Genomic DNA, 13279 nt, shown 5'->3' with positions numbered 1-13279 from the left:
GTCCCAACCCACGGGAGCAGGCCCAATGAAACGAAGGAGACGAAGGAGCCAGGTAGGTGAAGCCAGGAGCAGAGTCGGGACCAAGCAGAGGGCAGACAGGAGCAAAGAGACGATCACGAGGCCAAGGTTGATCACGGCAAAGCGGGAAATGCAGCGGCAATCAACCGCCGCCGCTACAAATCAAGATCACGGCGGGAAAACCGCCGCCACACCGCTGCGAAGGACACAACCCACGAGAGCGTGCCCGAGGAAACAGCGAGCAGGCGAAGGAGCCGGGCAGGCGAAGCAGGGAGCAGAGCCGGGACTATGCGGAGGGCAGACTCAATGGCCAAAAAATCCGCACGACCACCAAAAAAGCAAGCCACAGACAGTGGCCCGATGACTTAATGATGCGCGAGAACCATCATGCCCATCTGTCAGCCGACCGAGCACCTTGATCTTTAAAACGAGGAAAAAGGTTAATTAATAAATAAAGAAAAATTAAAAAATTAAAAAATCTTCAAACATAAGTTAAGAAATTTTCTGCCATTTTTATGAAAAGCTCGATATAGCAGGATGAACAAAAACAAAGTGAACATCAAACTTTAAACTGAGGAAGTATTCTGATATATCACGGGCAATCAAACAATGATACGTCAGAGAATAGAAAAATTAAGATCAAGCAGCGAAATGCAGTGAAATGAGGGGAAATGGGAAGCAGTGAAATGAGGAGTAAGGTGGGTGAGTGAGCAAGTTTCAAGGCAACATGTCCCTCAGCTATTCATGTTGGAGTCGATTAATTATTCACTAAATACTGGTGAAAAACCACAATGTATAGAGACAAAGAATAAAAGTTGCTCCAGTTGCTCCACGTTTGATTGATAGTGTAGTTATGGATTCACTAGGGGAAAAAAAAGAAAATGGCAACAATACAAACTGCTTCGACCTTCATCGAGATACGAATGTTGTTGCACCGGATTATAGGTTACCCGTGCAGGAAAAAAACAAGGTAACGTTGAGATATTTCATTTAAATACTCAGAAGATTTTGCCAATAAAAATGTTCTTTTGCGTTATGATCTCAACACATTCAATAGGAATTGACGTTGCACCTTCACTATACGTGGCTGATTATTTGGGCCTGTGGGGAAATTGGGATGGAACAGGCATGAACCATAGTTCATTGAGTCTGTTGGAAGATAATGTTTATAAAATGCTGATTGGTTTAGGATTAGTAGGCTTAATAATTCCCCCAAGTTGTGCAGGCCCACAAGTTCTCAGTATTGTTTTCACTCATTCGGAATGCACATGCATGCATGCTGAATAGTCAAAGATCAGGAAGATGCAAAAGGTATCACAAGAGGTAAAAGCTATTTGGCCCATCATGCTTGTTTTTTCTATCTACAGGTAGTGGACAAAAAAATGGAAACACCAATGTAAGGTCATTTAATAGGGCATTGGGCCACCACGCGCAGCTAGCACTACCTGTATTGGTTGTGGCATAGAGTCCAGCTGTGTCTGGAATTCTGCAGGCGGGATGCAGCACTATTTTTCCCACAAGAAAGTAAATCAACTCACACCTGTTTGATGGAGGTGGAAAACGCTGTCTCAGGCACTGTTCCAGAATATCCCATAAATGCTCGATTGGGTTCAGATCTGGTGACTGAGAAGGCCATAGCATATGGATAACATCAGTACATGCTCATCAAACCATTGGGCGACCACACGTGCTCTGTGGATTAGCGTGCAGCCATGCTATCCATAATTATAGGCAACCAGGCTTGTGCAGCATTTTTATATATGACCCTAAGCATGCTGGGATGTTATTTGCTTAATTAACACATGGGCCACACATTTGTGGAAGCCGTAGCTTGGGGTCCCACATTTACCCAGGATTTTCCATTGTTTTATCCACTACCTGTACATTTTACACTCACACATAATGCAGTGAGTGCTGATTAAGTAGATGGCCTCAAGCAGGGAAAATGGATGGTGTAATGGAATTCAATACGCTATTCATTAGGAAACGCCATTGGATTTAACATTCAAAATTACCTATATCCAGACAGGCTTTAGATCCTTATCCAAAGAGCAGTATGCTCTAATATACAACCCGTCCTAATGCGACTGCACCAAACATCAGCTCTTCGTTGGGCCCAACCGCATCAGGCAGTTACTGGCTAACAGGTACATATCATGTGGGCTTGGAGGATACCCAAGAGGTACACACACTCTCCCTTGAGCTGTCGAGCCTGCGTTCAAGTCTCGGCCCAGCTATAAAAAATGTCACCCTGGTGTTTGAAATACAGGGCGAGGCATTAATGTGCGTGCCATCCATCGGATGGACATTAAGTCAGAGGACCTGTCTGCCAGCACTGATCGTTGGTGGACGTTAAACATCTTTGTCTCTGCCAAGAGTAGGTGAGTTATTGCCAGAATCCTGAAAAATTACAATTCCTCCCTCAAGACAAGCCGATTGGAAATCCAGTCTTCATACATAGCCTTGTCGAACAATTAATTTAATTGCTGGACCATATGGCCTTGGGACAAGACGGATGGTATATAACAGGTTCACTGCTCGATAAATAACTTGCAACTTTACAAAAATTGATGTAATTGAGAATCCTGATGTAACTGTGTCAATGCTTGCTTGCAAAAGTTTACTACTTCCACATGGAAGAGACAGTACACTTATAGCCAAATAGCCAGGCTTGGTATGGCAGAGTCAATTTTCTGGCTAATTGTTATCTGGCGAGCTGATATATCACTTCAATCATGTTTAAGGTACATAATTACCTTGTTCAGAAGGTTAATTTAAAAAATACAAAAAAAACCCAGAAGTACCGACTAATAAAAATGTGCTGTCAATATCATTTCCCGTGCTGTCAATGTTACATTGCACAGAACGCGTGTTTACATCTCCATCGATTTGTGGAAGTTGTGGAGTTGCAGCCATTCAGATTTAATTGAAGGAAGAATTTCAGGAGCAAACAAATGGCTGGTGAACAACCACCTTTAGAGGCCATTTTTCCCCGCAAAGCGGGGGTTGGCCTTTTTCGGGAACCGTGGTTGTTGTTGTTTTTTGGTCCCCTTTTTGAAGCAATGTTTTACGGCCGGATGCCCTTCCTGACGCCAACCATTTTTGCCGCCTTTAACGACAAACAGGGAATTACCAGTGAACTGGTACTCAATTGGCTAGTGATGGACACTAATCAGTGTCGGTGTGGACTTCTTCTTCTTCTTCTTCTTGCAGATGACTTGATGAATAGCAAATTGAATATGTAAGTCGAACCAAGCAATTGCTTTAGTAGTGGCTGAGTGAATCACCCAAATGCCTCTATTTTTTTTTTTCTTTTTTAAAGTTGCATCTTTTGTAGATTTCCCATTTATATTCATATTGAGCGGATCTAGCATCGTGATTTGGAATTTGATTTAGTGTGCATCAACATTTTGGGGTAGGTCAATTCCAGGAGGTTATTCTGTGGAGTCGGTGATATGGCGTTCATGGAGGATGTCAATGTTTGTCAAACTCTGAAACTAGACTTGGTGGAAAATTGGTTAGAGCATCCGCTCTGAGTCTGGGAGGTCGGCAGTTTGAACCCTGGGAAAGTCATACGAAAGATTTGTGAGTCATACCAACCAGCCCTTGGTGAGTCATCCCAAAAAGACAATGGTATGTGCTGCTTCCTTGCTTGACACTCAGCATTTAAAAGGATAGAGCATGGACAAACAACCATAAGTGGGCGAAAGCTCGCCGACTCTTCGCAAAGGACATCATGGGATCTTTAACGTCCACCAAAGAATGCCGGCAGATGGGACGCCCCGTGCAACATCCATCCGAGGGACGTCACAAACATCGATGAATCAGCCTGCGTTCACAACTATCAGGGATGCCTCTTCGTGGTGGTTGTACCACTCAATGCAAGTCAGGGGAGAAATCTTCCCCATTCTTTCCTGCTGCCTGGATTCGCCAGGGCAGAGTGGACATTGTCAGAGTGCCGATCGGTCCCCATGGACCGGCACTTTCCCTCTTGTCTGCCTCTTTTCTGCCTCTTGTCTGTCTCTTCTCTTCTCCTCTCTTCTCCTCTCTCCTCCTCTTCTCTCTTCTCTTCTCTCCTCTTCTCTTTTCTTCTTCTCTCCTCCCCTCTCTTCTCCTCTCCTCCCCTCCTCTCTTCTCCTCTGTTCTCCTCTGTTCTCCTCTGTTCTCCTCTGTTCTCCTCTCCTCTCCCCTCATCTTCTCTTTTCTTCTTCTCTCCTCCTCTCCTCTCTTGTCCTCTCCTCCCCTCCCCTCCCCCCCCTCTCCTCTCCTCTCTTCTCCTCTCTCCTCCTCTCCCCTCATGTTCTCTTTTCTTCTTCTCTCCTCCTCTCCTCTCTTGTCCTCTCCTCCCCTCCCCTCCTCCCCTCCTCTCTTCTCTTCTCCTCTCTCCTCCCCTCCTCTCTTGTCCTCTCTTCTCTTCTCCTCTCTTCTCCTCTCTCCTCCTCTCCTCTCCCCTCCTCTTCTCTTTTCTTCTTCTCTCCTCCTCTCCTCTCTTCTCCCCTCCTCCCCTCCTCCCCTCTCTCTGCCTCTCCTCTCTCTCTCTCTCTCCTCTCTCTGCCTCTCCCTTTCCCTTTGGGAGACTTGCTTTTAGTGTAATTTGAGGCAGGCGGTTTAACTCAGTTTAATAAGTTTCCGATACTATAGTTAAAAGGAAATCACCAAAACACTATTACTGCAGAAACCAAAAGGAGGAAGGTGAAAATTACATCCCAGTTCTTTAATGACCTGCACATCCAAAAACTGCATCTTCCAGTCGACTTCCATTTCCTGCAGTTGTCCCAAGTACAACAACAACCCAATCCCTGTAATGTGAGGCTTGTGTAAGTAGTTTTCAAAATATTGTTTGTAATCATACACAATGGCATATTAAACAAAAGGGATGACAATAGCGAAGGGAAAGGTTCCAGTTTCCTGCCTGACTTTTACTAATAATCGGCAGGTGTGCCATGTTGATACAGTAAACGAGACGGGTACCTGTTGCCTGGTTTATTTATTTATGTTGCTTCGATGATCCCAAACTAGAGATGAGAAAGATACACAGTGAAGTGCTGTATATCTTTGTATTTCCAAATTACAATCGGCTTGCAATTAGTTAGAAACGAAAGAAATAATTATCGGAACAAATTAATAATTTCCAGCTGATGAGAGCAAAATCTGCAAACTACCAGCGACTTCTCTTCGTTCACATTTAGACTTGAAAACCCAGGAAAAATGTATATAGCTGCACATTTAAAGTCCAGATGCTCATCCAGAATTTCATAAGAAAAATCCACGCTCCGTTTGCTTGGGTGTTTTCATCGGGAGACCATTCTGCTCGAGACTGCTCTAACTCTTAGGGTTAGTGCGAAGAAGGGTCGAGAATGATAACACTGGATTAAATCAACAGGATGTTGATTGTGGTATGGTCTCCACCGTGGGAGGCAAGGATAAGCTAACGTTTCGGACATTAGTCCTTCATTTGAGCAAAATATTCAGAGGTATGTCAACCCAATGCTAACCTATTTTCCTATGACGATATGCTAACCTGAAAACCTCTTTACCTCTGATGGTATGCTAACCTGAAAACCTCTTTTCCTCTGATGGTATGCTAACCTGAAAACCTCCTTTCCTCTGATAGTATGCTAACCTGAAAACCTCTTTACCTCTGATGGTATGCTAACCTGAAAACCTCTTTTCCTCTGATGGTATGCTAACCTGAAAACCTCTTTTCCTCTGATGGTATGCTAACCTGAAAACCTCTTTTCCTCTGATAGTATGCTAACCTGAAAACCTCTTTACCTCTGATGGTATGCTAACCTGAAAACCTCTTTACCTCTGATGGTATGCTAACCTGAAAACCTCTTTACCTCTGATGGTATGCTAACCTGAAAACCTCTTTACCTCTGATGGTATGTTAACCTGAAAACCTCTTTACCTCTGATGGTATGCTAACCTGAAAACCTCTTTTCCTCTGATGGTATGCTAACCTGAAAACCTCTTTTCCTCTGATGGTACGCTAACCTGAAAACCTCTTTACCTCTGATGGTATGCTAACCTGAAAACCTCTTTACCTCTGATGGTATGCCAACCTGAAAACCTCTTTTCCTCTGATGGTATGCTAACCTGAAAACCTCTTTTCCTCTGATGGTATGCTAACCTGAAAACCTATTTTCCTATGACGATATGCTAACCTGAAAACCTCTTTACCTCTGATGGTATGCTAACCTGAAAACCTCTTTACCTCTGATGGTATGCTAACCTGAAAACCTCTTTACCTCTGATGGTATGCTAACCTGAAAACCTCTTTACCTCTGATGGTATGCTAACCTGAAAACCTCTTTACCTCTGATGGTATGCTAACCTGAAAACCTCTTTTCCTCTGATGGTATGCTAACCTGAAAACCTCTTTACCTCTGATGGTATGCTAACCTGAAAACCTCTTTTCCTCTGATGGTATGCTAACCTGAAAACCTCTTTTCCTCTGATAGTATGCTAACCTGAAAACCTCTTTACCTCTGATGGTATGCTAACCTGAAAACCTCTTTTCCTCTGATGGTATGCTAACCTGAAAACCTCTTTTCCTCTGATGGTATGCTAACCTGAAAACCTCTTTTCCTCTGATAGTATGCTAACCTGAAAACCTCTTTACCTCTGATGGTATGCTAACCTGAAAACCTCTTTACCTCTGATGGTATGCTAACCTGAAAACCTCTTTACCTCTGATGGTATGCTAACCTGAAAACCTCTTTACCTCTGATGGTATGCTAACCTGAAAACCTCTTTACCTCTGATGGTATGTTAACCTGAAAACCTCTTTACCTCTGATGGTATGCTAACCTGAAAACCTCTTTTCCTCTGATGGTATGCTAACCTGAAAACCTCTTTTCCTCTGATGGTACGCTAACCTGAAAACCTCTTTACCTCTGATGGTATGCTAACCTGAAAACCTCTTTACCTCTGATGGTATGCTAACCTGAAAACCTCTTTTCCTCTGATGGTATGCTAACCTGAAAACCTCTTTACCTCTGATGGTACGCTAACCTGAAAACCTCTTTACCTCTGATGGTATGCTAACCTGAAAACCTCTTTACCTCTGATGGTATGCTAACCTGAAAACCTCTTTACCTCTGATGGTATGCTAACCTGAAAACCTCTTTTCCTCTGATGGTATGCTAACCTGAAAACCTCTTTTCCTCTGATGGTATGCTAACCTGAAAACCTCTTTACCTCTGATGGTATGCTAACCTGAAAACCTCTTTACCTCTGATGGTATGCTAACCTGAAAACCTCTTTACCTCTGATGGTATGCTAACCTGAAAACCTCTTTACCTCTGATGGTATGCTAACCTGAAAACCTCTTTACCTCTGATGGTATGCTAACCTGAAAACCTCTTTACCTCTGATGGTACGCTAACCTGAAAACCTCTTTACCTCTGATGGTATGCTAACCTGAAAACCTCTTTACCTCTGATGGTATGCTAACCTGAAAACCTCTTTACCTCTGATGGTATGCTAACCTGAAAACCTCTTTACCTCTGATGGTACGCTAACCTGAAAACCTCTTTACCTCTGATGGTATGCTAACCTGAAAACCTCTTTACCTCTGATGGTATGCTAACCTGAAAACCTCTTTACCTCTGATGGTATGCTAACCTGAAAACCTCTTTACCTCTGATGGTACGCTAACCTGAAAACCTCTTTACCTCTCATGGTATGCTAACCTGAAAACCTCTTTACCTCTCATGGTATGCTAACCTGAAAACCTCTTTTCTTCTCATGGTATGCTAACCTGAAAACCTCTTTACCTCTCATGGTATGCTAACCTGAAAACCTCTTTTCCTCTGACAGTATGCTAGCCTGAAAACCTCTTTTCCTCTGATGGTATGCTAACCTGAAAACCTATTTTCCTCTGATGGTATGCTAACCTGAAAACCTCTTTTCCTCTGATGGTATGCTAACCTGAAAACCTCTTTTCCTCTGATGGTATGCTAACCTGAAAACCTCTTTTCCTCTGACGGTATGCTAACCTGAAAACCTCTTTTCCTCTGATGGTATGCTATCCGGAAAACCTCTTTTCCTCTGACAGTATGCTAACCTGAAAACCTCTTTCCTCTGACGGTATGCTAACCTGAAAACCTCTTTTCCTCTGATGGTATGCTAACCGGAAAACCTCTTTTCCTCTGACAGTATGCTAACCTGAAAACCTCTTTCCTCTGATAGTATGCTAACCTGAAAACCTCTTTTCCTCTGATGGTATGCTAACCTGAAAACCTCTTTTCCTCTGACAGTATGCTAACCTGAAAACCTCTTTTCCTCTGACGGTATGCTAACCTGAAAACCTCTTTTCCTCTGACGGTATGCTAACCTAAAAACCTCTTTTCCTCTGATGGTATGCTAACCTGAAAACCTCTTTTCCTCTGACAGTATGCTAACCTGAAAACCTCTTTTCCTCTGATAGTATGCTAACCTGAAAACCTCTTTTCCTCTGACGGTATGCTAACCTGAAAACCTCTTTTCCTCTGACGGTATGCTAACCTGAAAACCTCTTTTCCTCTGACAGTATGCTAACCTGAAAACCTCTTTTCCTCTGATAGTATGCTAACCTGAAAACCTCTTTTCGTCTGACGGTATGCTAACCGGAAAACCTCTTTTCCTCTGATGGTATACTAACCAGAAAACCTCTTTTCCTCTAATGGTATGCTAACCTGAAAACCTCTTTTCCTCTGATGGTATGCTAACCTGAAAACCTCTTTTCCTCTGATGGTATGCTAACCTGAAAACCTCTTTCCCTCTGATAGTATGCTAACCTGAAAACCTCTTTTCCTCTGATGGCATGCTAACCTGAAAACCTCTTTTCCTCTGATGGTATGCTAACCTGAAAACCTCTTTTCCTCTGATGGTATGCTAACCTGAAAACCTCTTTTCCTCTGATGGTATGCTAACCTGAAAACCTCTTTTCCTCTGATAGTATGCTAACCTGAAAACCTCTTTTCCTCTGATAGTATGCTAACCTGAAAACCTCTTTTCCTCTGATGGTATGCTAAGCTGAAAACGTCTTTTCCTCTGATGGTATGCTAACCTGAAAACCTCTTTTCCTCTGATGGTATGCTAACCTGAAAACCTCTTTTCCTCTGATGGTATGCTAACCTGAAAACCTCTTTTCCTCTGATAGTATGCTAACCTGAAAACCTCTTTTCCTCTGATAGTATGCTAACCTGAAAACCTCTTTTCCTCTGATGGTATGCTAACCTGAAAACCTCTTTTCCTCTGACAGTATGCTAACCTGAAAACCTCTTTTCCTCTGATAGTATGCTAACCTGAAAACCTCTTTTCGTCTGACGGTATGCTAACCGGAAAACCTCTTTTCCTCTGATGGTATGCTAACCAGAAAACCTCTTTTCCTCTAATGGTATGCTAACCTGAAAACCTCTTTACCTCTCATGGTATGCTAACCTGAAAACCTCTTTACCTCTCATGGTATGCTAACCTGAAAACCTCTTTACCTCTCATGGTATGCTAACCTGAAAACCTCTTTACCTCTCATGGTATGCTAACCTGAAAACCTCTTTACCTCTCATGGTATGCTAACCTGAAAACCTCTTTACCTCTCATGGTATGCTAACCTGAAAACCTCTTTTCTTCTCATGGTATGCTAACCTGAAAACCTCTTTACCTCTCATGGTATGCTAACCTGAAAACCTCTTTTCCTCTGACAGTATGCTAGCCTGAAAACCTCTTTTCCTCTGATGGTATGCTAACCTGAAAACCTATTTTCCTCTGATGGTATGCTAACCTGAAAACCTCTTTTCCTCTGATGGTATGCTAACCTGAAAACCTCTTTTCCTCTGATGGTATGCTAACCTGAAAACCTCTTTTCCTCTGACGGTATGCTAACCTGAAAACCTCTTTTCCTCTGATGGTATGCTAACCGGAAAACCTCTTTTCCTCTGACAGTATGCTAACCTGAAAACCTCTTTCCTCTGATAGTATGCTAACCTGAAAACCTCTTTTCCTCTGATGGTATGCTAACCTGAAAACCTCTTTTCCTCTGACAGTATGCTAACCTGAAAACCTCTTTTCCTCTGACGGTATGCTAACCTGAAAACCTCTTTTCCTCTGACGGTATGCTAACCTAAAAACCTCTTTTCCTCTGATGGTATGCTAACCTGAAAACCTCTTTTCCTCTGACAGTATGCTAACCTGAAAACCTCTTTTCCTCTGATAGTATGCTAACCTGAAAACCTCTTTTCCTCTGACGGTATGCTAACCTGAAAACCTCTTTTCCTCTGACGGTATGCTAACCTGAAAACCTCTTTTCCTCTGACAGTATGCTAACCTGAAAACCTCTTTTCCTCTGATAGTATGCTAACCTGAAAACCTCTTTTCGTCTGACGGTATGCTAACCGGAAAACCTCTTTTCCTCTGATGGTATGCTAACCAGAAAACCTCTTTTCCTCTAATGGTATGCTAACCTGAAAACCTCTTTTCCTCTGATGGTATGCTAACCTGAAAACCTCTTTTCCTCTGATGGTATGCTAACCTGAAAACCTCTTTCCCTCTGATAGTATGCTAACCTGAAAACCTCTTTTCCTCTGATGGCATGCTAACCTGAAAACCTCTTTTCCTCTGATGGTATGCTAACCTGAAAACCTCTTTTCCTCTGATGGTATGCTAACCTGAAAACCTCTTTTCCTCTGATGGTATGCTAACCTGAAAACCTCTTTTCCTCTGATAGTATGCTAACCTGAAAACCTCTTTTCCTCTGATAGTATGCTAACCTGAAAACCTCTTTTCCTCTGATGGTATGCTAAGCTGAAAACCTCTTTTCCTCTGATGGTATGCTAACCTGAAAACCTCTTTTCCTCTGATGGTATGCTAACCTGAAAACCTATTTTCCTCTGATGGTATGCTAACCTGAAAACCTCTTTTCCTCTGATAGTATGCTAACCTGAAAACCTCTTTTCCTCTGATAGTATGCTAACCTGAAAACCTCTTTTCCTCTGATGGTATGCTAACCTGAAAACCTCTTTTCTTCTGACAGTATGCTAACCTGAAAACCTCTTTTCCTCTGATGGTATGCAAACCTGAAAACCTCTTTTCTTCTGTTGGTATGCTAACCTGAAAACCTCTTTTCCTCTGATGGTATGCTAACCTGAAAACCTCTTTTCCTCTGACAGTATGCTAGCCTGAAAACCTCTTTTCCTCTGATGGTATGCTAACCTGAAAACCTCTTTTCGTCTGACGGTATGCTAACCTGAAAACCTCTTTTCCTCTGATGGTATGCTAACCTGAAAACCTCTTTTCTTCTGTTGGTATGCTAACCTGAAAACCTCTTTTCCTCTGATGGTATGCTAACCTGAAAACCTATTTTCCTCTGATGGTATGCTAACCTGAAAACCTCTTTTCCTCTCATGGTATGCCAGCCTGAAAACCTCTTTTCCTCTGATGGTATGCTAACCTGAAAACCTCTTTTCCTCTGATGGTATGCTAACCTGAAAACCTCTTTTCCTCTGATGGTATGCTGACCTGAAAACCTCTTTTCCTCTGACAGTATGCTAACCTGAAAACCTCTTTTCCTCTGATAGTATGCTAACCTGAAAACCTCTTTTCCTCTGACGGTATGCTAACCTGAAAACCTCTTTTCCTCTGACGGTATGCTAACCTGAAAACCTCTTTTCCTCTGACAGTATGCTCACCTGAAACGCTCTTTTCCTCTGATAGTATGCTAACCTGAAAACCTCTTTTCGTCTGACGGTATGCTAACCGGAAAACCTCTTTTCCTCTGATGGTATGCTAACCGGAAAACCTCTTTTCCTCTGATGGTATGCTAACCTGAAAACCTCTTTTCCTCTGATGGTATGCTAACCTGAAAACCTCTTTTCCTCTGATGGTATGCTAACCTGAAAACCTCTTTCCCTCTGATAGTATGCTAACCTGAAAACCTCTTTTCCTCTGATGGTATGCTAACCTGAAAACCTCTTTTCCTTTGATGGTATGCTCACCTGAAAACCTCTTTTCCTCTGATGGTATGCTAACCTGAAAACCTCTTTTCCTCTGATGGTATGCTAACCTGAAAACCTCTTTTCCTCTGATAGTATGCTAACCTGAAAACCTCTTTTCCTCTGATAGTATGCTAACCTGAAAACCTCTTTTCCTCTGATGGTATGCTAAGCTGAAAACCTCTTTTCCTCTGATGGTATGCTAACCTGAAAACCTCTTTTCCTCTGATGGTATGCTAACCTGAAAACCTCTTTTCCTCTGATGGTATGCTAACCTGAAAACCTCTTTTCCTCTGATAGTATGCTAACCTGAAAACCTCTTTTCCTCTGATGGTATGTTAACCTGAAAACCTCTTTTCCTCTGATAGTATGCTAACCTGAAAACCTCTTTTCCTCTGATAGTATGCTAACCTGAAAACCTCTTTTCCTCTGATGGTATGCTAACCTGAAAACCTTTTTTCCTCTGATAGTATGCTAACCTGAAAACCTCTTTACCTCTCATGGCATGCTAACCTGAAAACCTCTTTTCTTCTCATGGTATGCTAACCTGAAAACCTCTTTTCCTCTGATGGTATGCTAACCTGAAAACCTCTTTTCTTCTGATGGCATGCTAACCTGAAAACCTCTTTTCCTCTGATGGTATGCTAACCTGAAAACCTCTTTTCCTCTGATGGTATGCTAACCTGAAAACCTCTTTTCCTCTGATGGTATGCTAACCTGAAAACCTCTTTTCCTCTGATAGTATGCTAACCTGAAAACCTCTTTTCCTCTGATAGTATGCTAACCTGAAAACCTCTTTTCCTCTGATGGTATGCTAAGCTGAAAACCTCTTTTCCTCTGATGGTATGCTAACCTGAAAACCTCTTTTCCTCTGATGGTATGCTAACCTGAAAACCTATTTTCCTCTGATGGTATGCTAACCTGAAAACCTCTTTTCCTCTGATAGTATGCTAACCTGAAAACCTCTTTTCCTCTGATAGTATGCTAACCTGAAAACCTCTTTTCCTCTGATGGTATGCTAACCTGAAAACCTCTTTTCTTCTGACAGTATGCTAACCTGAAAACCTCTTTTCCTCTGATGGTATGCAAACCTGAAAACCTCTTTTCTTCTGTTGGTATGCTAACCTGAAAACCTCTTTTCCTCTGATGGTATGCTAACCTGAAAACCTATTTTCCTCTGATGGTATGCTAACCTGAAAACCTCTTTTCCTCTCATGGTATGCCAGCCTGAAAACCTCTTTTCCTCTGATGGTATGCTAACCTGAAAACCTCTTTTCCTCTGATGG

The 13279-nt window shown here is 42.4% G+C and overlaps 1 protein-coding gene across 8 annotated transcripts in view; it reads right to left on the bottom strand.

The window, feature by feature from the left end:
- SERGEF (secretion regulating guanine nucleotide exchange factor) overlaps positions 1-13279 on the bottom strand; it is a 373010-nt gene that overhangs the window by 29977 nt on the left and 329754 nt on the right. For 3 of the 8 annotated variants that reach the window (XM_078782343.1, XM_078782344.1, XM_078782345.1), the window contains exon 12: positions 1557-1641. The exons of the other annotated variants lie outside the window; for them this stretch is intronic. In XM_078782343.1, coding sequence (XP_078638469.1) covers positions 1557-1641 — 85 coding nt within the window. The remainder of the gene's footprint in view (positions 1-1556; positions 1642-13279) is intronic. 8 annotated transcript variants of the gene reach the window in all.

Source organism: Myxine glutinosa, chromosome 7 (genome assembly GCF_964187855.1).
Source record: "Myxine glutinosa chromosome 7, kmMyxGlut1.1, whole genome shotgun sequence".
Taxonomy (NCBI): Eukaryota; Metazoa; Chordata; class Myxini; order Myxiniformes; family Myxinidae; genus Myxine; species Myxine glutinosa.
Note: the sequence above shows the minus strand (reverse complement) of the source record. Positions and strands in the feature narration are given on the sequence as shown.